The sequence below is a fragment of the Mastigoproctus giganteus genome, chromosome 9, assembly GCF_048544385.1.
Source record: "Mastigoproctus giganteus isolate SK-2022 chromosome 9, ASM4854438v1, whole genome shotgun sequence".
Classification (NCBI taxonomy): Eukaryota; Metazoa; Arthropoda; class Arachnida; order Uropygi; family Thelyphonidae; genus Mastigoproctus; species Mastigoproctus giganteus.
The window spans coordinates 23057576-23083750 of NC_143583.1; the positions used below are offsets into that span (position 1 = coordinate 23057576).

At 36.4% G+C, this 26175-nt stretch overlaps 1 protein-coding gene across 2 annotated transcripts in view; it reads left to right on the plus strand.

The window, feature by feature from the left end:
* Window positions 1-26175, plus strand: part of Ctu1 (Cytosolic thiouridylase subunit 1) — an 84713-nt gene that overhangs the window by 15948 nt on the left and 42590 nt on the right. For both annotated transcript variants that reach the window (XM_090381971.1, XM_090381972.1), the window contains exons 3-7: window positions 366-484; window positions 628-684; window positions 5598-5655; window positions 11820-11897; window positions 24004-24045. In XM_090381971.1, coding sequence (XP_090238097.1) covers window positions 366-484; window positions 628-684; window positions 5598-5655; window positions 11820-11897; window positions 24004-24045 — 354 coding nt within the window. The remainder of the gene's footprint in view (window positions 1-365; window positions 485-627; window positions 685-5597; window positions 5656-11819; window positions 11898-24003; window positions 24046-26175) is intronic.

Below are 26175 nucleotides of genomic sequence, written 5' to 3' on the forward strand. Positions count from 1 at the left end.
CGAGTACAGAGGACGACAACAAGATTAGTGAATGGACCAAAGGGTTGCTCTTAAGAAGAAAGGCTTAAGTTCTGCAAATTGCAGAATCTGGAGACTAGGCACCTGTGAGTTAAAATAGAATAGAAATAAAATAGAATAAATAATATAATTATATAATATATAATAAAATAATAACTAGAACAAAATAGATAATAAAAGATAAAGTTTGTTGGGCTTCTTAGTGCATACTTAAAGTTTTATTGCTTCTTACAATTTATGGTATTGAAAGTATGGATAATTTATAATTTTTGATATACAGTATATTGTAAATTCTGAATGAGCTTTTTTACATCTTACGTTCTTGAATGTTGTTTAATTATTTTTAGATTCAACAGTGCTTGCATATATAATGAAATTATTAAACGAGAGATATAATTATGGTTTGAAATTGGTTTTGCTGTCAGTGGATGAAGGAATTACTGGATACAGAGATGACTCTTTAGAGGCGAGTTATTTTTCTATGTCACATTTTTTATTTTTATTTAAGTTAGTTTTTTATTATTTATTTGATTTTTTTTATTTATAAATGCATATGAAATTAAAGTTTATATATTAAAAATAATGTTAAGAATAATGGACTGATTGCAGACTGTAAAGAGAAACCAAGAGCAGTATGGAATACCATTGAAAATTTTGTCCTATGAGGTAAGGTTTATAATTTTTTTTTATTTAACCTTTAATTAAATTAAAATTTACTAAACTGGTTTGTATCAAAAAATTACTGCATTTATCCATTGAAGACTTTTTTATATTGTGTTAGTGGGAAAAAAGGCAGTGTTGTCTTAAATTTCCCATTGTCAGTTATATTTGCAGTTTTGACAGCTAGTGATGATAAGGAGGTCAGCTTATGATCTGAGTTATTACTGAAATATAGAAAACAGTGCATCATGCAATTCATTGTGTGATGACATCACATAGTGCTTTGATTTTAGTATTGAGTGGACACAATAGACTTTGTGCTGGAGTGAGGTACTTGAATGTGGGCATGCACATTACAAAGCATGCAATTAATCTAACTGGATTAGTCTTTTGACATGTATTATCACTTGTGCAAAGATAATACATGAGAAAACTGTGTAAATTGGAGAACCATAAGAGCTGGAGCATTGTGGCCTTTGTGTCTGATGTAGAAGAATTAAAATTTTTTCTAAAGATTCTATTTAAATGATAAAATCCATTAGATCTTGCAATTTTGATGCCTGGTTTTGTAAATTGCACTATACTTGTTAATACTATACTTCTCTACCATTCCCCTTGAGAAAAGGTCCTGGAAGCTAGTATTGCATAATTGAATAAAATGAAAAAAAAATTAAATGCATTTCAAATAGAGATGAAACAAATGCTTTGAAATATGGCTCATTGCATTTCGTGATGATGCGTGATATGGATTAATTATTATTAATTTGGAAGTAATATTCTGGAAAATTGTTCTGGCACATCCTAGGCAGTAAGGCAGTTGTGTATTAAGAGTTTATAAATTTTATTTCTAAAAAATGGCAACTATTGATTTGTAATAGCTAAAGCAACGACAGCTATTCAGAGGAAAAATAATGCTAGGAATGAAACAGACATTATAGATTCTATGCATATTATTATAGTATATAGGCTTAAACTAATTTTAATTAATGAAATGAAATGAATTTTTTATTTGGACCACCAGAGCTACAGAATCATATATTTTTAGTGTGCTTTCTTAGTAAATAAATAAATAAATCTTTATTGTGAAGTAGAGTTACAGCACAATATCCCATCACGGCAACGAGCGCCAGGGGTTCACATATAGCAGTTAGGAAAAAGATAAGTACGGCGTACAAATACAAAAGGCTACAAAATACAGTGAACACATACAAAAGGCTACAAAATACAGCGAACACATACAAAAGGCTACAAAATACAGCGAACACATACAAAAGGCTACAAAATACAGCAAACACATACAAAAGGCTACAAAATACAGCAAACACATACAAAAGGCTACAAAATACTGATCACAAATGCAAAAGAAATACAAATACAGAGTATAAAAACACAGACCTAGACACAAATACAGAAATAAATACAACTTGGCAATATATCAGGGTTCAAGGTATCAGGTACACTTTCTTGGTGCCACATTCTAGCTAAGGCTTCTGAATCCTAGTCTTGACTTAAATACAAGTGTACTCAAAAAAAAAATACATTTGTCTGCAAAATGCGACATACACTCACAAAAGAACATGTCACATATATATATATATATATTGTAATATTAAGTCACATATACACTGCCCTGCCATTAATATCCGGACACCTGCCTTTAGACAAAAAAAGAGCTTTTATTGTGTCATTTAATATTTTGTGCTGAAACCTTTTGCTTTTATGATGGCCTTCAATCTTCGCAGAATACTCCCAAGCAGCTTTTTATAAATGTGTCAGGTGATATGTTCCTCCACTTGGCCTTTAACGCAGCCACCAGTTCGGCCTTGTTCTTTGGGTGATCTCAACGTGCATGTACCCGACGATCCAATGCATCCAAAAGATGCTCGATAGGATTTAGATCAGAACTCTGGGCTGGCAAATCCAACTTTTCCACAACTATGTCTCAAACCATTCTGTTACGACCCAAGCAGTATGACATGGCACATCATCTTGCTGATACAGGTATGGGCCTTCCCCAAAGTATTGCCATAATGTTGGAAGTGCATAATTGTTCAAGTTGTCCTGGTATCGGACAGCATTCATGGTTTTGTTGATAATGACTAATGGGCCCAAGCCAAACCATGAAAGGAGCCCCATACCATGACACTGCCTCTACCAAACTTCATTGTTGGGAGGATACAATCAGGAAGGAACTGTTACCCTGGCATTGGCCACATCAGACTGGTAGAGTGCAAACCTCGACTCGTCTGTCCATAGGAGTGTTTTCCACTGCTCTACAGTCCAGGATTCACGCTCCTTATACCATTTTAATCGGCGTCTAGCATTTGTTTGAGGTGATCAGTAACTTGTGAACAGCTGAACGACCATTATAACCCATATCATGAAGTGTCTTTTATTGTACTAAATTGAAGTGTCATGGTATGGAGCCCCATACCATGACACTGCCTCTACCAAACTTCATTGTTGGGAGGATACAATCAGGAAGGAACTGTTACCCTGGCATTGGCCACATCAGACTGGTAGAGTGCAAACCTCGACTCGTCTGTCCATAGGAGTGTTTTCCACTGCTCTACAGTCCAGGATTCACGCTCCTTATACCATTTTAATCGGCGTCTAGCATTTGTTTGAGGTGATCAGTAACTTGTGAACAGCTGAACGACCATTATAACCCATATCATGAAGTGTCCTTTATTGTACTATTGCTGACATTAGTCTCAATAACAGCAATAGTACAATAAAGGACACTTGACTTGAGACAATGGCAAATTATGATTTGCATGCACAGTTCTTTGCAGAATTTCTTGTCGTGTTCTGTTAGTTTTCGGGGTTTACCAGGGCATTTTTTGGCAGATTCAGTCTCATTCCTGTTTCATTTGCATATGATGTCACTATTTGTTGACCTAGGGATCCCGAGTGACTGCGATGTCTCATACAGAACACTTCTTTGTGTGGCATCGTACTCTCATTCCACGTTGGAAGTCTGTTAATTCTGTTGAACGTGTCATCTTGCATGCCCACTTTTGCAATTGTCTGTTCGAAGCCCAGTGTGCATATTTATAGCAGGTTCTGTGACGTGCTGCATGCATAGGACCTGTTTCCCAATCCATGGAGGTGGTGTCCGGATATTAATGGTAGGGCAGTGTATATTTATGTATATAGTCAGGAGCGGGAGTGCAGTAGCACACGCTCTTTGAGTAGACGGGGGTTCAAGCCCCTGACTGCTAAAAATGGTCGATCTGCCAACCTGCACTGGACCAGCGTGGCAGATTATGGTTTATTTTCCCTCAGCATGAATTGTTGAGTTGGCTTCCATCCTGCAGTGGGTTGATAATGGCTGCAGTTTACCTTTTTTTTTTTTTATATTAGTAGAAAGATTGTATTTTTACTGAAAAATAATTTGTGTAATTTAAATCTTGACTTCATGTTCATATTAGCATTATATTTATTTGATGTTATTTATAAAATTTAAATGAATTATTTTGATTTTTTTTTGTTGTTTACAGTAATACCCCGACTTACGCTACCCCGACTTACGCGAACTCGGAGTTACGCGGTTCTTGATTTTTTTCGTTTGGCAACGCTGCCGCCCACTATCTTCAAGGTCGTTTTTCATATGTTATCGATATACGGTGCGACGGCGGAGAATGAGAGCGAAAGATGAACAAAATTCAACTTTGTTGCTTTTATGTTTTTTATATCAGTGAAGGGGAAACACATTTCACCATAATAACGTAAAAACCAACACAATTCCAGCTATCGGTATAATCGCAAATGAAATTAGATCGAGTTTACTACCAGTTTATAACAGATTTCACTAGCAGAAACGCAACTGGATTTTTATTGTTTTATGGTAGTAACCCCTAGAAATGTGAGGTGTTAATAGGGTATCTCTGCCTTTATGGTGTTGTTTATTCAGTTGCTACATGCGCGCAGCTTTGTTTATGCGTATCAAGCGTGCCTCCTCGTTTTGTAACTGTGCTTTATTCCCTAAAAATACTTAATTAAAAGGTGTGAAAAGGAAGCGTCCTGGCGAAGACACTGCAGATTCAGAGAGAAAAAGAAAAGCAATTATCGATAAACAGAGGCGGACTGGGTCAAAAATTCTTACCCGGGAAAATTTATAGTGGCCTCATACTATGGTTTATGGCCAAAATCACACTGGCCCACCGGGGTTTCCCCGTTAAGGCTTATGGCCAGTCCGCCTCTGTCGATAGAGAAAAAATATGAAATTGTGAAACGCTTTGAGCGAGATGAAAGACCATGTGATGCACGTGCTACAGGCCTAAATGAAGCAACGGCGAAAAGCACATGACAATTGCAAACTTGACAGGTTGAAAATTGAAAAGGGCTCAATTGTAAAGGGCTTAAAAATTTTCGAAAACATAGACTCCAACGAAGAACGCGTTATAGCTACAAAGCAAGGAATAAAAAAAATTATTAGCTTGCTACGAAGAAATTCTGCGTGAAAAAAAGAAGGCGCTGTGTCGTCAGACGAATTTGTTAGATTTTATGAAGCCATCGACATCGAAATAACTGTTTTTACGTAAGTCATTTGTTTTTTTTAATACATATTTTGTATTAATATGTATAAAGAACTGCAATTTTATTAATATTTTTCTTCTAAACTAGTGTTTTTGTTAGTCCTTGGTCCCAATTAAGCAAAATTTATATGTATTTATATGCAAAGTTGTACCCCGACTTACGCGATTTTCGTCGGACCCACCTATCGCGTAACTTCGGGGTATTACTGTATTTACTTCTCAGTAAACTGGCACGGAGCTCACCCTGTGTTGATAATTTTCATTGTTCTCTTTGATTCTTAAATGGCATTGATTTTTATCTTTTGAACATAGCTTATTTATTATGTTTTCAATCCTAATTCGTAATTGTGATATATAATCTTATAATTTTCACTGTAGGAATTATATGGCTGGACTATGGATGCTATTGTGCAGAAAATAGGCCAAAAAAATAATTGTGAGTATGCATGGTGGACTTTACATATATAGAAACAGTAGCATGATAATATTGAGGAATGATACAACAAAAATCTTTAATTTAGACTTAGTATGCCATTTATGGTCAGCTGAAACTCATATCTATATTTATTTAAAGTAAAAATCATAAAGTTGACTTGGTCAGACTTATCAATCCCATCTTGTCATCATTTAACATTAATCCATTTTAATAATTATATGCTGCAGTTTTGGATCACAACACAGATTCATAGAAAACAATGAGTGGAAAATAAGTATGTACATAAGTTTATGTTGTCTGAGTGGCTTAAGTGTAAGTCTTTTTAATTAACCATGAAAAGTTAACGATATTATATGAATTCACTTAGTGAGAATTAAAAGACCAATTTTCATTGAAAATTGGTTAAAGATTATTACACTGACATGCTTTTGGGCTGAAACTCCACCTGCAGTCAGCTGAAACTAATATCTATGTTTAGTTAAAGTAAACATCATAAAAATTGACTTGGCCAGACTTCTTTCTTATGATGATTATAAGATATTAATCCATCTTATAATCATCAAGCTAAATTCACTTCTATCTTATTTAAGATAGATGTAAAAGAAGTAAAATAGAAAACCTTCTATAATTTTAAGTTAGTTTGCATCATCATCATGCCAATAATGAATTTGTGATTCTTCCTCCAGTATATTAATTCTTTGTCACCATTCACCATGGAAATGGAGGTGAATGGTACCTTTCCTTTTTTTGGACGTTTTGGTTTGCTGTACTGGGTCTCATTTGTTAACCTCAGTTTATAGAAAACCTGTGTGCAGGGGTCAATATAAAAACTTTAAATCTTCACATACCTCAGGGCATTTATACAGTACAGCTAGAACATTATATAATCGAATGCATCACACTGTAGTGACCTGTAGAAAGGTTGGCTGAGTTTGTCAGAATCAGGACTGACATATCTAAATGTGGTTACCTCATGTTCTGGACAGACTCCAGATATTTGACAATGAATCTATTTGTCATGTTAATCAGGGTAACAATCTGGTTGCCACTGTCTGGGTGTGTCTGCATGCATTGCCAGGGTGCTGCACCAATACCATGTCATAAAATTGCAATCAGTTTTATCCAAGGTTAAACCGGCTATTCCACTTTCGCATACTGTGAACGTTGTATATTGAATTACTTGCCCGGATTGTAGGGTGTGTTATGGCGGTCAAACCGAATGCAGATTGGGCTGTCATATTATTGAACATTAGGGGCTATTCGTTATTCTGATTTTGACAGCTCAGCCATCTCTGAGAATTACTGGTGTGAGCAACATTTCAACTATAATCCCTGTTCCAGTGTTGAAATAACAGATCGGGCTAATAATTCTCACCATCTCTCGTGGTTAGAGGCCCTACATATAGCTGTGGTGGGTTCTACCATCAATCATAATGCTGGAACCTTCATATATCCTATTATGGAGGCTGTCATTTTACAACATGATGAGAGATGGCAACCTAATAACTTGCCTAATGTATGTCACAACAACAATGTTGAGTCTAGTAGTTAATATCCTCTTCCATTGTTCCTGCCCTCCCTTCTTTCTTTTTTTTTCTTTACTTCTTTCTTTTCTTTACTTTTCCAAGCGAAGCAATATGGCCTTAGTTGCTAATGCTCCTAAAAACCAAATAACAACAACTTCGCCAATCACGGTCCACATCTGAGTATCAGTATGCATACGAAAGGCTACCTTTCTGTATTACAGTTGACCTGCTGTCGTAGGCTTCAGTAAGTTGACAAAGAGGCTCTGCTTCAAAAGTTACTTGCCATATTTGCTTGATTTCTTGTTTTTAATCTTTGTATTTTAATGATTTTAATTAATTTGTTTTATTTTTAATGCAGTATAATTTTTAATTATATCTTTTTAATTTTTAATTATATATATATATTTTTTCAATAAACTATTGGTTTTTATCAGTTGTTGGTTGAGGCAATATTGTTTTTGTGTTTTTAACTCCGACACTTGAGGCCTTTTCTCTAATTTATGATTCTGCAGAATTTTAAACAACTTTAGTGGAAGCTGTAAAGAGGTATGTGGGAAGGTCTATAAATACAGAAAGTTCAGAATGACATGATGGACCAAAGAAGTTAGAGAGAAGAAAAAATACTATAAAAAATTTTTGGCAAATAAAACTACTAATTCATATAGGAATTTAAAGAGAAGTATAAGAGGACTAAGATATTTTAAATATAGATGAAAGAAAAATCTTAAAAGATTGTGGAAAAGGCACTGAAAACAGTATCAGGAAGATGTAAAAGCATTTTGGCATTTAGTTAAAAATCTTTAATAGAGGGAAAAGCCATAATGAATGTTATCAAAAATTAGAAGAGTAAAGACAGAAGAAAAAGACATTTTACAAATATGGTATAATTTGAATTCCTAAACCAGAACATCACTAAAGAAGAAAAGATTGAAATAGAGGAAAATTTGGATACTATCCCTATCATTGAAGTAGATTAGACCTGAAATGCTGAAAGCTATAAGGAAATAGTGTTGTGTTGTTTTCATCACATTATCTGGAAGTTGTTTTCCAAAGGACCTCCAGAAGATGGAACAAGGCATTGTGGCAATATATTAAAAGGTGAAATAAAGCTGAATATGGAAATTAAGAGGAATTTCATTCTTTAGTTATTGGATAAAATCTCTGTAAGAGGATTGGAAGAATTGAATATACCTTGGGGTAAAGAACAGGTTTCTGGTCAAACAGGAAATACTAGGATCAACTATGTGCACAAAGACAAATTACAACATTAACATTAGTAGAGGCATATGATGCAAGCTTATACAGCATCAGCCAAAAAAAAAAAAAAAAACCCTTCTCATTTCATCCATCCATTCGCTCCAGATGTTTGTCCAGTTCTGCCTTGAATTTATTTAAGCTGTTGACTTCTACAACAACAGATAGAAGTTTCTTCCAGCAATTAACCACTTGCTGGCTAAAGGCAAATTTCCACACATCTGTTCTACAACTGTCTTTCCTCAATTTGAATATATGTCCCCTCAGGTGATTAATTTGGGCAAGAGGAAGAATCCCATCAGCATTCAGTTTGCAAAGAACCATTCAAGGTCTTATACACCTCAATCAGATCACCTCGCAGGTGCCTAGTCTCCAGACACTGTAATTTGCAGAACTTAAGCCTTTATTTGTAAGACCAACCCTTTGTTCCATTTATAAATCTTGTTGTTGTTGTTGGTTTAGGGATTTATTAGGTGTGCATCGGCAACCATGGCCATAGTGCACCATCACTAATCTTGTTTCCCTTCTCTGTACTCATTCCAGCAGCTCTACATCCTTCCTAAAATGAGGCCTCCAGACCTGTTTACAGTACTCAAGGTGTGGCCCTGACCATTGCCATATACAAGGGGATAATCATCTCCTTATCCCTGCTTGAAAAATTCCTGTATGTCATTGACAAGACACCATGAGCTACTCTTGCAGACTGCGTGCACTGCTGAGAAAACTTCATATCTGACTGCACAATTACCCCCAAGTCCTGTCATTCTCTACCACCCAGAGTGTGGTACCACACAATTGATACGTTATGCTGAGGTTACTGTTACCCATGTGCAGTAGTTTACATTTGTCAATGTTAAACTTCAGCTGCCACCTCTCAGCCTATCTGCTCAACTTTTCTAGATGCTGTTGCAGTGGAGTACTGTCATTCGTGTCATTAACAACCTGCCAACCTTCATATTGTCTGAAAATTTAGACATTAAGCCTGATATACCTTAATCAATATTAATAAATACAGAAAACAACAATGGACCCAACACTGAACCCTGGGGTACACCACTAATAACATTAGTCCATGAAGAGCAGTGTCCATTGATTACCACTCTATCCTCTCCCACTCAGCCATCCCTTTATCCAAAGTAGCAATTTGCCCTTAATGCCATACTGCTCCAATTTGTAGAGTAGTCTTCCATGTACAACAGTATCAGAAGCTTTCCTAAGATCCAAGTATATGATATCAAAATTTTTTGTATCCAGTTCCTTTGTCATCACATCATAGTATCCAATCAAATTGGTCAGAGATTTCCCCTTAACAAACCCATGCTTTGTCCGAACTATAAATGAAGTCTTGTCTAGATAATCCAGTGCTTCTTTAACCAGTGCCTCCATTAATTTCCCTGCAACAGAAGTTAAACTAACAGGTCTGTAATTACTTGTGTCACTCTTTCATCCTCCTTTGTGAATTGGGGTCACACTTTCACATCTCCATTCCATGGGTACCTCCCCTGAGTCCAAGGAAGCTCTCATAATTTTGGCCAAGGGTTTGCTTACTTTCTTTGCTACCTCCTTCAATATAACTGGATAGATCCCATCCAACCTGGGTGCCTTCCTTATGTTTAACTTCAACGATTTCTCCTCTACTTTGATCTCAGTTATTACAAAATCATTTAGCTCAATGCCAGAGTTTGTCATAGGAACAGAACAAAAACTTGCATTTTTGTTGACCTTGGAAAAGTATATGACAAAGTACCCAGAGATCTGGCATTTTCAAAATTTATAGAAATATGCCATCAGGGATTATCTGTTAAGGGGAAGAAAATATTTGTTTAATAATAGCAGAGCCTAGGATTGAAGAAGCACTGGAAAATGGTTTAAAGTTAAACTTGATGTAAGGCAGGGCTGTACATACCATATAATAACTTATCTTTAAAATTTTCATACACCATTTAATAAAGGAATATAAGTTACCAGCAATGTTTTAATGTCAGAGATTTAAAAATTGGATCATCGTTATATGCAGATAATACTGTGCTGTTAAAAATGTGATTGTTAGACTTGTCCATTTTTTAGATGTGCCAATGTTTGGTGTACTTGGCTTGACTGTTCACAAGTTACCCTGAGTTTTGTTTTTAATTTAATGTATTTCATTTAGAAAACAGTTGTTCACTTTTATAGTTACTCCTCATTAGAGATGTTTTAAAGATGGATTCGGAAGATTACATGAAAGGATATGATCCATCTCCCAAATTCAACAGAAAAACAGAATAAAACTTAATAAATCCCAACAGAAAAACAAAATAAAACTTTCTGAGTGTCTCTCATATGGCATGTGGGTCACAAGGAATTAAAATTTTATTGTGGAAATAGAATTTTAAAGGCTTAAAACCAATTTTTTCTGCATGTAGCTGGGAAACACATGAAAAGGGCCCATGAACCATAGGTTTCCCGTTCCTTTTATAGGGGTAACACAATACTATATAAACTTTGCCCACCTTGTGTCACTTTGCTAATTGTTTTTGAGAAATTCCAACTGACATCGTTGCATTAGATAACCTAAGGTAAATTATCCATAATTTTGGATAACTTACCTAAGTAAATGTAACACCATATTTGGGAGACTGTGTTCAAGTATGGAGAGACCTCACCTGAAAAAAGACATTGAGCTTCTTGAAAGGGTCTAAAGATGGGCAACTCTCATGGTAAGATGGGCAAAAGGGTGACCATATGAGGAAAAACTCCGTACGTGGGCTATAGAGCTTGGCAACCAAGCACCTCAGAGGTGACCTGATTGAGGTTTATAAGGCTCTGAGAGGGGTTAGTAAAATGAACAAAAGCAGAATTTTGAATTTGTTATAAAGAATTTCAGAACTGGGCATAAATTAAAATTTCAGGGAAAAGAGGTTTAGACTAGATTGTAGGAAGTTTCTTTTAGCCAGTGAGTTGTAATTGCTGGAATGGGTTGCCTTCACAGATAATTGAGGCTGACAGTTTGAATAAATTCAATGGTCAACTGGATAGTTACCTATGTGAGGAGGGAAGCAAATAATATGAATTTTTTTACCTTCCTGCTCTTTCCCCCCCGTCAGTGTTGTTGTTGTTTGTTATTTGGTTTTTTAGGAGCATTAGCAACTAAGGCCATATTGCTCCTGGAATATGCGGTGATCATTCCCTGACCTTTTCGCATCCTCCGTATTTGGTCAGTGCAACAAAAGCCTGTGGCTTCCTTGCACTATATGGCTCTTATCACTATAAATAGGAAAATTAGCTGGCCTTTAGCATTTAACAGCAACAATAATAAGTATTACACATCCTTTTACAAAAAGTTAATATTCCTTTTTCTTTCATAAAATAGCACTTTCAAATTGATAATTGATTTTTTCCTCATAGGTACATTTTGTGGTGTGTTTAGACGGCAAGCATTGGATAGAGGTGCAGTTATGCTGGGTGTTGATAAGATTGTTACAGGTAATGTTGCTTAATGTGGTTTAAAAATTAATTTAAAGTTACTCCCAATATTACACGTGAATATGTATATTTTTAATACAACAAATGTTTTTGAGTTATTTATTTTCTTTCTTGCGTAATATGAGACATTCCCAATTAAGAATATTTATGAAAAGAATATTATTTATTTACTTTCATTCATAGTTGCAAAGGCCTGATATTTTCTAAAATTTTGAAAATAATGCTTGAAAAATATAATTACTACATTGTATCTTGTAACACTATAAACCTATGTAATAAATTCAGTAAAGTAGAGTAATTCAGTAAAGTTGTTGTTTGGTTTTTAGGAGCATTAGCAGCCAAGGCCATATTGCTCCGGGAATATGCGGTGGTCATTCCCTGACCTTTCCGCATCCTCCGTATTTGGTGGTCACAGGCTCGAACCCTGGGCTAATCAAGAAATGTGTGCTATGCACTGCTGCTCCTGCTCACCTGGCTACGGAGGCGCCAATTCAGTTCAGTAAAGTAATAAATTTGCAAAAGGTTCACATGCAGTTTTGTCAGATTATGTTAAGATCAAAATATCATTCCTTTGCCTCTTTTGACTTTAACTAAATAAAAGGTGTTTATAAAACTGCACTTACTAGACAGATTTTGGTTCCTCCATAAAATTATGCAAGTCAAGATATCTAAGTAATATCTCTTTCATTTCCTACTATGTACATTCAAAGTAAGATAACTTGTTTAAACGATGAAATTATATCCATTCCAGAATACAGATTATATAAGATTAGAATACATACTGATAACAGATTAAATAATACTGTATACAGTTTTGTTTCCATTTGAATAAATAGATTAAACGAACAGTGGCTACCAAACTAAGCTTGCAGTTCATTTGAAATTAAATTAACAATTGGACATATTTTTAATTCACTTCAGAAAAATAAATAGCAGCATGGTTGAAAATGTTTGAATATTAGCTACAACTTTTAAAATAAATTATTTTTATGTTGATTAACTTCAAAACCAAAATATCTTGCAATAGTCAATTTAAGAGCACAAAAGGTGATATAGTTGTACACGTTGCCACTAATGATATTAAGAGTAGGAGACCGGCAGAATTACTTAACAAGTACAGGTCACTGTTGAACAAAAGCCGAGAATTAGGGTTGAATTTGAAAGTGTCTGCAATTCTGCCCAGACACGATAGGAGGGAGTATATGATGAGAGCCTTGTCGATCAATTCGGCCCTGGAAAGATTGTGCAAGGCTCAAGGGGTAGAATTTTTTTCAGACTGGACTGTACTTGTTAACAGGAGAGATTGCTTCTACAGGGATGGGATACACTTAAATAGAAAGGGTGCAAGAATATTTGCTGATGCTATCGAGGCAGTGTTAGGTGGGTCGGAAAACTGCTAGCTTGGGGGGAGACAAAGACCAATAGATTGACAGTAGCCACTGGCAGAGGTGAAAGAGATTCTTGCACTGCTTCTATTAGAATGAGCAGAAGCCTGAAAAACAAGATGCATGATATTTCAGAGACTGCTGGGAGCCATTGCGGTACAAGTAAACACGTGGGTTGTGTTAGGGTAGCTAAGAATAGAAACAGGTGCAGGTATACTTGCGTGTACACCAATGCTAGGAGTTTAGTAAATAAATTTGATGAATTTGAGGTATTGCTCAAAACATCAAAGGCAGATATTGTTGGGATATCAGAGACGTGGTGTCACACAGATATAAGGGATGCAGAACTGGAATTTGGGGAGTACAACGTCTACAGAAAGGATAGGCAGGATAGGAAGGGGGGAGGGGTTATGCTATTAGTTAAGAAACACATAAAAACCAAGGAAGTGAAGCCAGTCGACATCGCTGGACAGTGCAGTGTTGAGTCAGTTTGGTGTGACATAAGCATTGGGAGATCAAAATTGAGAGTAGGAGTGTGCTATAGGCCTAATGACTCTGATGAGTATAATAAGAAACTGTACAGGGAAATAGAGTGGGCCAGTAAATCAGAGAGTCTTATAATGGAAGATTTTAATTTCCCAGATATTGACTGGAATTTGGGGGCTGGTCACTCACACAGTAGCAAGCCTTTTGTGGATTTATTGGATGATTGTTTTCTACATCAGCATGTTCGGGAGGCAACTAGAGGGAGTAATACTCTTGATTTGATTATCTGCAGATAAATGAACCACTAGGTGGCAGTGATCACAGTGTGCTGAAGTGGGATTTACTCAAAGAGGTAACTACCATTAGGGGTAAAGGGAAGGGTTATTGCTTCCGTAAAGGCGACTACGATGGACTGAGACAGTATTTAAATTCTATACAGTGGGACCAATTGATGATGTTACCAACAGCAAATTCAAAATGGGAAGCATTCAAAGAACTTATCTTGGAAGCTACTAGGCTTTACATACCAACTAAGAAATATTGTTCAAGGTTTAGGCCAAAATGGATGTCAGATGAACTAATGAGGCATATGGCAGAGAAGAAAAATGCATGGGATACTTACAAATTAACACATGACACAGAAACCTATGATAGATACAAGTTGATATGCAACCAAGTTACAAAGGAGGTTAGGCAGGCGAAGGCAGATTACGAGAAATCCTTGGCAAGTGATGCAAAGAAAAACAGCAAAGAGTTCTTTACTTATGTAAACTCTAGAAGAAAGGGGATGAATCAGATTGGTCCACTTGATATTGATGGGTCAACTGTTGATGATCCTGCTCAGGTAGCTAACAAACTAAATGAATATTTTGCATCGACATTCACACATGAGGAGTTGTTCAGCGAGGGGAATGCCAGAGGTGTATTCAACTCTAGCAGTAAGCTACAGAATCTTGAAATAATTGGGAGTAAAGTGGAGGAGAAACTGTTGAAGATAAACACAAGAAAGGCACTCGTGGTGGGTGGGATCTATCCAGTTATATTAAAGGAGGCAGCAAAGGAAGTAAGCAAACCCTTAGCCATAATTATGAGAGCTTCCTTGGACTCAGGGGAGGTACCCATAGACTGGAAATGTGTAAATGTGACCCCAATTCACAAAGGAGGATCAAAGGCTGACACAAGTAATTATAGACCTGTGAGCTTAACTTCTGTTCCAGGAAAATTAATGGAGGCACTGGTTAAAGAAGCACTGCAGGATCATTTAGACAAGACTTCAGTTATAGCTCAGACACAGCATGGTTTTGTTAAGGGGAAGTCTTGCCTGACCAATTTGATTGGATACTATGATGCAGTCACAAAAGAACTGGATGCAGGGAATAGCTTTGATATTATATACTTGGATCTTAGAAAGGCTTTTGATACTGTTGCACATGGAAGACTGCTACACAAATTGGAGCAGTGTGACATTGGAGGCAAATTGCTGCTATGGATAAAGGGGTGGTTGAGGGGGAGAAGACAGAGAGTGGTAATCAATGGACACTGCTCATCGTGGACTAATGTTATTAGTGGAGTCCCTCAGGGCTCAGTGTTGGGTCCATTATTGTTTTCTGTATTTATAAATGATATTGATGATGGTATATCAAGCTTAATGTCCAAGTTTGCAGACGATACAAAGGTTGGCAGGGTTGTCAAGGACACTACTGACACTATGCTGCTGCAACAGGATCTGGAAAGGTTGAGCAGATGGGCTGAGAGGTGGCAAATGAAGTTTAACATTGACAAATGTAAAGTACTACACATGGGAAACAGCAACCCCAGAGCAACGTATGAACTCTGTGGTACTACACTGACAGTGGTAGAGAATGAAAGGGACTTGGGGGTGGTTGTGCAGGCAGATATGAAGTTCTCTGAGCAGTGCAGACGGGCTGCAAGAGTAGCTCATGGAGTATTGTCAATGATATACAGGAATTTTTCCAGCAGGGATAAGGAGGTGATTATTCCCTTGTATAAGGCAATGGTCAGGCCACACTTAGAGTACTGTATACAGGTCTGGAGGCCTCATTTCAAGAAGGATGTAGAGCTGCTGGAACGAGTACAGAGAAGGGCAACAAGATTAGTGAATGGAACAAAGGGGTGCTCTTACGAAGAAAGGCTTAAGTTTTGCAAATTACAGTGTCTGGAGACTAGGCACCTGTGAGGTGATATGATTGAGGTGTATAAAGCCTTGAATGGTTTGAGCATGCTCAATGCTGATGGGATTCTTGTTCTTGCTCAGAATAATCACCTGAGAGGGCATAAATTCAAATTGAGGAAAGACAGATGTAGGATAGACGTGCAGAAATTTGCCTTTAGCCAGCGGGTGGTTGGTTGGTGGAACAGACTTCCATCCCTTGTGGTGGAGGTTGATAGCCTAAATAAGTTTAAGGCTCAGCTGGACAGGTATTTTGAACGAACAGAGGGGTGAAGTGGAAGTGGGTTTTTTTTTTGACTGATGCTGCATAAGCTTGCTTTCTTCCATCAAATGCCTCTACTAATGCTAATGCTAAAATATTTTTCACTCATTTCATTTTGAGCCTCCAAAGTGCATTTCTGCACTTATAAAATGGGGCAATAAAAATCATACATGTATATATATATATATATTTTATCTATATATTTAATACAGAGAGCGTTTTATTTCAACAGTCAGTGTGAATGATAGGCTTAACCGATCAGGATGAAAGTGGTCTCAAATTAAAGCTATTTCTTCCTAGGTGTGCACAAAGTTTTTAAAAATTCCAAATAATTTTATTTTACGGAACGGGCTAGATTTGTAGTACAAATGAAAATAGTTCAACATTCACGTCATAGAGGGAGCCACAGGAAGATGTTAACTGTTAAACAAACAGTTTTTTTTTTTTTTTTTTTTATGTAAACCCCAAACACGAGAGGTTTTAGAACCTATAGTACTTAGTACTACTTAGTACCGTGCTTCAGTTGGAGGTTGAGAAGACAAAAGAACATATTTGTTGACATTGGACTTGAACTTCTGTACACTGTAATTTTCAGGAAATACGTATGAAGGAAGGTTGTTCCAGAAAACGGCAGTTGAATGAATGAACGAGGAAGATGAAAAGTTGGTTCTGTGAGTTCGAAGTTGGACAGTAAATGGATGTTGGCTGGTGGCAACACATGTTCGGACAGTTTTAAAAGAGAGAGCGGGAATTATAGAAGCCAATTCAGAAGAACAGTACCCATGGAAGTATCTGTAGAAGAGGCATGCAGCAGAAACAGTACATCTATGAGACAGTGAGTGGAGAGACTCTGTTAGAGATGAATCATTAATTAACCTAACTGCCCTCTTCTGAATGGAATCAAGAAGCTTGAGAGAGGTTTGGGGGGCACTACCCCAGATGTGGGAACAATATTCCATGGCAGGGTGGATTTGCGATTTATACAGAATGAGCAGCTGTTTGGAAGAAAAGTAACGCCAAGAGCGAAAGAGAAAACCAAGTTTTTAGATGCAGAGGAAGCAATATTTGTAATGTGCTTGTGCCAAGAGAGATTAGAAGTCAGGGGACTTCTAATAAGAGATATATCATTTTGCCTAGAAATCGGAGTGTCACTAAAGATAAGCATAGGAGCAGAAGAATCCTTTTTGCGAGATATAAGACAAGACTGAGCTTTAGAAGGGTTGAAATCAACTAAGTTGTCTTTGCCCCACTGGAGAATTGCCTGAAGATCGGCATTTAAGGAATTGGTAGCAGATTTTCGAGAAGTTGAAGCTGATTGAGCAGGACAAGGAATGCTTCTCAAAATGGAAAGTGGAATGCAATGTGCTATCATTGGCAAAACTATGGATAGGATTTCCAGTCAATGGAAGAATGTCATTAATATATAAGAGGAAAAGAACTGAGCCTTGGGGGACACCAACATTAGTGAAGAAGTTAGAAGACAGAGAGCCATCTACCATCACCCTCAGTGAGCGATCAGAGAGAAAACTGGATAACCAATTACTTGGTTATCCAGTTTTCTTTCAATGGAAAGGTTTCGGAGCAACTACTTGTGTTTCACCGAACCTTTCCATTGAATTAGTCCATAAATGGGTAACATAAGCCAGAATATCACCAGTGGATCGACTCTGACGGAATCCATACTTGCGATTGTTGATCAGACGGAAGGTTTCTAGGTAGTTTAAGAGTTGGCGGTTAATTGATTTCTCCATTACTTTAGAAAGAGTAGAAGTAATTGCAATGGGACGATAATTGGATGGGAGGGATTTGTCACCCTTTTTAGGAACTGGCTGGATATGAGCAAATTTCCAAGCAGAAGGAAAAACACCTTTGAATAAGAAAGTGAAAAAAGGCGGCAAAGAATAGGAGTGAGTTCAGGAGCACAGGTTTTGAGAACAAGTGGAGAAATACCATCGGGACCTGGAGCTTTCTTAGCATCAAGATTCATCAAAATCCTTCTGACATCCTTTTGACAGAAGACCACAGGAGGCATTGAATGGAGCGTGTTGGGAATGGTGGGAGGTGTTTTACCAAGATCATTAATACATGAGTTGGAAGAAAAATGGGATGCTAGCAGGTCAGCTTTATCCTTAGCTGAAGTGACAACAGAACCGTCTGGTTTGGACAGCTGTGGGAGCAGAGATGGGCAAAAGTTGCGGCCAATAGCTTTGGCATGAGACCAGAATGCTTGGCTACCATTAGGGCAAGAAGCAAGTTTTCTACTCTTAGCCTGTTCAAACTCTAGTTTTGACTGATTAATAACTGCTTTACAATAGTTGCAAGCTTTGGTGTAGGCACAAAATGAAACTGGAGAATTAGAAACAAGTCAATTACGATATGCAACATTCTTCTCTTGAACAGCCTTGGTACATTTATTGGAAAACCACGGTTTAGATAAAGGACGAGATTTTAAAGTGGAGTGTGGGATAAAGGATTCCATTCCTGCAAGAATAATTTCACTGACACGATCTGAGCAAACGTTGACATCACAAGTTTTGAAACAGTAATCCAACCAAGGAAAAGAAGAAAGGAAGTCTCGCAGGTCATCCCATTTTGCATTCTTGTAATGGCAAACAACACGAGGTTGGGAATAGCCATGAGATAAAGGTTCCATTGGAGAAGAGACATCCACCAAGTTGTGATCTGAAGTGCCTAAAGGACCTCTCACTTTGACCATGGACTTAGAAGGGTTGTTTGTGAGAAAAAGATCAAGCGTATTGGCTGTATGATTAGGATTGTCCGATATTCTTGTAGGTAAAAGAACAATCTATGCAAGGTCATTAGTAATTGCAAAAGCCTCAGCATCTCGACGGCGCCTCCGTAGCCAGGTGGGAAGGAGCAGCAGTGCGTAGCACATGTTTCTTGATTAGACCGGGGTTCGAGCCCGTCACCACCAAATACGGAGGATGCGGAAAGATCAGGGAATGACCACCGCATATCCCGGAGCAATATGGCCTTAGTTGCTAATGCTCCTAAAAACCAAATAACAAAGAACAAACAATCAGCATCTCGACCAGCTGGGTCGGTGTGACTAGAAAATGGAAGCCAGCTGGAGTTGTGAACATTAAAATCACCAAGGAAACTTACCTCACTGTTAGGAAAGTTGGACTGGAGAAAGTCAAGTTGCAAAGAGAGGAAGTCAAAGAGCTCCAAGTGATTAGTGGAGTCGCCAGAACGGTAGAGACAACAGATGAATTTGACACAATGAGGTAGAGAGATTTTAAGCCAGAGAAGCTCAAAGAATGTCTATGTTGATAAGGCGTTTGCAATTTCACACAATTGTCTTTTGTTCCGGGAAAAAAAAAAATATAACAATAATAATAAAACTCTGCTGCCTACTTTAAAAGAAAGAACTAATCGTTAGGGTTCCATTGCACTGCTTACTCACTATATGTCCCCATGTTGAGCACGCGAGCTCATACACTCATTGCCATTCGTTACATTTAAAATATTCAGAACTCATCATTTTATTATTATCGTTATCAACTTCGAGTTTATTTGTTTTTTAAGGTGAGTAATAATTTAAGGATTTAGAATTATGTCACAGTCAGCAAGACGTTTCCACTGCCATGCTACTATGATTGGTTGTGTTGAATGTACCTTGCTGCGAAGAAGATACACGCCCTTTCGTGTTTCTGCGAGTGTATTTAGGATCGGTCTGAAATGGTGAAATCAAAGAAAATTTATAAGTTTCTTCAGATACAAGAAATGACAAAGGATTTAGCATATACTGGCTTACTTCCTTACAACAAAACAAGTGCTACATTTCTTTAGAATAGCTAGAGAAACTTTAAATTCGCATATTAATGAGGGAATGAAATTCAGGTATGCATTAGTTCCATGTCTGTGGTTTAGAATTTTTTAGAGAACAATAAAGATCCAGACTACAGTTGAAAATATGTTCAACTTCAAGAAGTTTGGCCGCAACATGATTGTCATGGTACACTTTTGAAAGTGTAAGTGAAGAACAGGGTGAGAGGTTTAAATAGGACATTAAACACATGGAGATGAGGTAACAGAGGAGTTATAATGTCAACATCAGGGCTGATATTTGCTGGATACCGAAGAGGTACTGTTCATCTGCAAGAAAATGAAAGAAAAACAAAACACCAATAATGAAAGTTTGACCGAGTTTTTAAAGTGAAAGGTGAGTTTTTAGTGTACAGTCAGTCCTCGTATAGCGCGATAGTTGTGTTCCCAGAAACCCTCATGCATTGCAAAATCGTGCAATATAAACAACAGGCCCTATGGGAAAAATAGGGTTAGGTGCCGACCACCCAAGAATGAACACATATTTGTAACGAAAACATTACCAAACACAATAAATAATTGTAATAAAATACTTAAGTATTTTATTACGACTATTACGTAATAAAATATTGCTAATGCTTTTGCTTCTATCATAAGCAAACTTGTTTTTTGTTTGATTTTCTATCCAAACAGATGACAGCCGTTCCATCTCTTCCAATTCTTTGTGTCTTAATCTAATGGATTTTAATTACACTTTGAGTTGTTCCTGCTATGAAAGTTTTTTTTTTTTTTTTTTTTGTATTTTTTCTCTATCGACAGAGGCGGACTGGCCATAATCCTTACCGGGGAAACCCCGGTGAGCCGGAGGCCGGTGTGATTTTGGCCATAAACCATAGTATGAGGCCACTATAAATTTTCCCGGGTAAGAATTTTTGATCCAGTCCGCCTCTGTTTATCGATATTGCTTTTATTTTTCTCTCTGAATCTGCAGCGTCTTCACCAGGATGCTTCCTTTTCACACCTTTTAAGTATTTTACTAATTTTTAGGGAATAAAGCACAATTACAAAACGAGGAGGCACGCTTGATACGCATAAACAAAGCCGCACGCATGTAGCAACTGAATAAACAACACCGTAAAAGCAGAGATACACTCACATTTTACTAAAGCACATTTCTGGGGGTTACTACCATAAAACAATAAAAACAATTTCCAGTTGCGTTTCTGCTAGTAGAACTGGCAGTAAACTCAATCTAATTGCATTTGCGATTATGCCGATAGCTGGAATTGTGTTGGTTTTTACGTTATTATGGTGAAATGTGTTTCCCCTTCACTGATATAAAAAAGATAAATACATTTTCAGAATCTTCCCTTCATTCCTATCGTGTTGCGTTCAGTTGGGGGTGATTCTGCGTTCAACTGCCATTTCTTGTAAACACAAATGCGAATCGTGCATAAGCGAATTCGGTTTGTGTTATATAAGATATCATTCCCCTATTTATAAATCGTGTACGATCGAATTCGTGTAGTGTAAACACATGTTATACGAGGACTGACTGTACTTTTTAATATTCTGCCCTTTTCAGTATTATTTTATAGAGATGACGATGAATTGTTCAAAACGTTTTTCTGGAAAATATCAGGCAATAAAAACTGCTACCAATTTCAAAATTTTACCAAATACTCTAAGGCTGCCTACCTTAGGCAGCCTTACCGCTTGTAGATTTGACTCCATCTGATTCGACTTTGCCATTCTCATTTAAGAGACGGCAATTTCCTATTCGGCTGGCTATAAATAAAAGTCAAGGGCAAATGTTTGATAGAGTCGGAATTTCACTTACTAACCCTGTATTTTTGTCATGGCCAATTGTATATAGAAATGTCTCGGGTCAGATCATTCCAGCATGTTAAGATAGAGTTACCAGAAAGGCACAAGAATATAAAAAAGAAGATTTTATAGAGACTCAAAGAAGTATTATAGAGACTACTACATTTTGTACGTGTGAAATTGTTACGCAACGTGCACATTTTGAATAATTGGAAAGATGTTGAAATGAAAGAAAATTTATAAGTTTCCTCTGATACAAGAAATGAGAAAGGATTCTATGCATACCAGCTTACATGCTCATGACAAAACACGGACTGCATTTCTTTAGGACAGCTGGAGAAAAATTGTGATACCAATTGCAAAATTTTTGCAATGGATACTGTTGATTTTATTTTATTGTATTATTAAGTTGTTTTTTTTTTGTTCTAACTGAGCCTAATTAATGCAAAATCCAGCAATCACATACTAACATTAATCAGTTATCAACCTATTTAGATACTGTACACATTATTAAAATAAGAATATAACTAAATAATAAAAATAAAATACTAAATAAGGATATACTATAACTATTACTAAATGAGCAAATATCCATTCACATGAACATTGATCCACAATGATCCATTCAGGGGCTTTGAATGAATCAGTATTCAAAACAAAATGAATGAAATATATGATGCATATATGTCCTGTTCTCCTTATCCAGTATTACACATTAGATTTCCATTGTAGTTTAGATGTTTGCTTTTGATGCTTAATTTAATAGTGCCTTGTAATTATATAGCCAGTTTTGTGCCTGCTGTATCATTAATAACCATGCTACCATATACTGGGCTAAGGAAACAAAGCCCTGCATATATGCATAGTTATGTTACGTAAATGTTTTAACCCATTTATTCTGAACTTTACTCCAACCAGTTTCGGCAACAAAAGACCATCGTTCCAACCATTCTCTGCAAAAAAACAACATCTTTCCAACTGTTTCCACAACAAAAGAATGATGGCATCCACAAATATACACTTGTACAGATGTAATAAGGCCCATAGGAATTTTAGCATTATAACCAAAGTAGTTTTTGTATGAAACAACAACTACAACCAGTCAGCCTAAGTCAAGAGTCTATTGCAACAGCTCTAAATATCTATTCATTATGTTGTTTATAATTTTCTTCTCATTGTTTTATTTATTATATTACGCACATTAGAATGTGGATGAAATCATATATATGACACAAGCATTCCTAATCTAAAACACAGAGTATATATTAGTATTGATGCAAGAAAGCAAGCTTATACAGCATCAGCCAAAAAAATAAATAAATAAATAAAAAATACAAATGACATCTCCCATTTCACTTATTCATTCCCTCCAATAGTTTTTCTATTTCTTCCTTAAATTTGTTTAAACTATCAACTTCCACAACAACAGATGGAAGTTTGTTCCAACAATCAACCACCTGTTGACTAAAGGCAAACTTCCTCACATTTGTTCTGCAACCATCTTTCCTCAATTTGAATTTTGCTCCCTCATGTATGTGGTCTAAGCAAGAGGAAGAATCCCATTAACATTGAGCTTGCTCAATCCATTCAAAGCCTTAAACACTTCAATCAGATCCCTTCGCAGGTGCCTAATCTCCAGACTCTGCAATTTGCAGGACTGAAGCCTTTCTTGGTAAGAGCACCCCTTTGTTTCACTCACCAATCTCATTGCCCTTCTCTGTACTTGTTCAAGCAGCTCCACATCCTTCCTAAAACAAGTCCTCAAGTCCTGTATGCAGTACTCAAGATTTGGCCTGACCACTGCCTTATACAATGTGATAATCGCCTCCTTATTTCTGCTAACAAAATTCCTGTATATCATTGATAAAACTCCAGAACTGTTCTGGCAGCCTGTTTGCATTGCTCAGAGAACTTCATATCTGATTACCCCCAGGTCATTTCATTTCCCACTACCCCAGGCGTAGTGCCACACATTTGGTATGTTACTCTGGAGTTACTGCAACCCATATGCAGTACTTTGCATTTATCAATATTGGTCATACTTTTCAAATGATTTGATATAACTTGAGAATTATAGTTGCTGTTGTATTTCTACAGTATAATATGTTTCTTAAATACAAAAAAATATATATTCATTTATTAACATTAATTTTATTGTTCTTTCAGGACACAATGCTGATGATATAGCAGAGACAGTTCTAATGAATGGTGAGAGCATTTATTTATGTATGCTCTTTATGCTAGGTTCCTTTGTAATAGTAGTTTGCAGCCAGTGAGCCATAAAGTGGTTTCAGGTGGGCTACCAAAAGTGACAAACTAATTTTCCTTGAACTTTCAACTCACCTGATATTAAAATGAAAATTTACAAAATCTGTAACAGCAACAAGTTTTTGGAAAAGTTAAAAATAGACACCTTTCAATAGGACCTACAAAGAAATCAGAAGTTATTTAATTTGCACTATATTATACCATTCTTTATTTTAATTTTGTAATGGATACAAGTACAATTTAATTTTTTTTTTTTTTTTTTCATTGCAATAGCTCGCCAACAGCAACAAAATGTTTTTAAGTCTTATATAGTTAGGGAAAGACGCTACATGGTTGTTTTCCATTAAGGTATTATTATATCAAAACCACTCTTATACCACGTGAAAATTAATAATATAGCTTATTAGACTGTTCGCCTAAATTACTATACATTAAGGTGACATTTTATCTTACCAATACCCATCATCAGACCTGGGTTAGGCATCTCCGTAGCCAGGTGGGAAGGAGCAGCAGTGCGTAACTCACACTTCTTGATTAGACCGGGGTTCGATCCCGTCACCACCAAATACGGAGGATGCGAAAAGGTCAAGGGAATGACCACCGAATATTCCCGGAGCAATATGGCCATAGTTGCTAATGCTCCTAAAAACCAAATAACAAACAAACAAACATCATCAGACCAAGGTATGTACATCCAGTTTCTGGGAGTATCAGCAAGAGGAGTCTGTCAGCAGCTTGGTCTGATGATGTAAGATACCCAAAACATCACCTTAATGTATAGTAATGTAGGTGCACAGCCTAATAAACTATATTATTAATTTTCACTTGGTATAAGAGTGGTTTTAATATAATAATAACCATAATTTTTTAGTCCTATTTTGCACTTTCAACTGACCAATGGTACAAATTAAAAGTAATACCAAAACTAAAGGCGTACTTACTTTGTGATGTGAATAAACATTTATCTACACCATTATTATTTATTTTTTTTTGTTGCACATATTAACCAGAAATATGTTTTTAAAACACATGAGCATGCATATGGTACATTAAATTACGTGTGGTTTAGTAGAATTGTGTGCATGTAAATTGAAATGAGAAACAGTAAAAATTTAATTTGTTTCAACTTCCTGCAATAGAAATCAATTCAATCGAATTCTACTCTAGGCAATCGAATAGAGCAGATGTATTTTTAAGTTAGCTCCAGTGGCTTAACTAAAAAAGATTAAAATCAGGTGTCTGGTAAACAAAATTTTTGTTTAAACTTAATTTGTGTAATTTTTTAATTTTGTTTCAGTAATTTTGCATAATTAATTTCTACAATATTTCCTAAATTTAATTCTTAACTTTTCTAAAGTATTCCTATTTAAATTCTTTCTTATTACTTCAGTAGCTTGATTTGAACTTCTTTAGTAGATAGTTTGGTAACAGTTTAATTTCTGTAATACTTTGTTAATTTAAATTCTGTAATACATTGTAAATTTAAATTTTGTAATTTTTCTTAAATTCAGATTTTATCTAAATAATGGTTATTACAAGATCTGCTTTCAGTTCATCATCCAAGAACACCATCATTCAGACTGAACCAACCACCTGTGGGCATTTCTGGTGTGAGTCATAAGTTCATTGCCTATATGGCTGCGACATAAGAAATTAGTGATTTCAAAATTGCAATGCACATTATAGCCAATAAAACCCAAAACAACATTGAAATTACAGGTGACTATTTATTAAAAAAGCTTTGAAGCCTAAAGACAAGTAAGGTTCCTGGAGTTGTAGCATATACCCAGTAATTTTGAGGGAGGTGGCTAGAGAGTGTACTGAACCATTGAAGTTAATTATGACAGCATCATTACGCTCAGGAGAAATTCCTTTAGATTGGCAGTGTGCCAACATATTGCCAATATATAAAGGTGACTCTAAGACTGAAATCAATATTTGCAGACTGTTTAGTCTGACTTCAGTGGTACAGAAGAGCTTGGAGACAATGATTAAGAGTGCAGTCCAGGAACATTTAGATATAAATAGTATTCTGAAGGACGTACAGCATGGTTTTAAGGGAAAAGCATG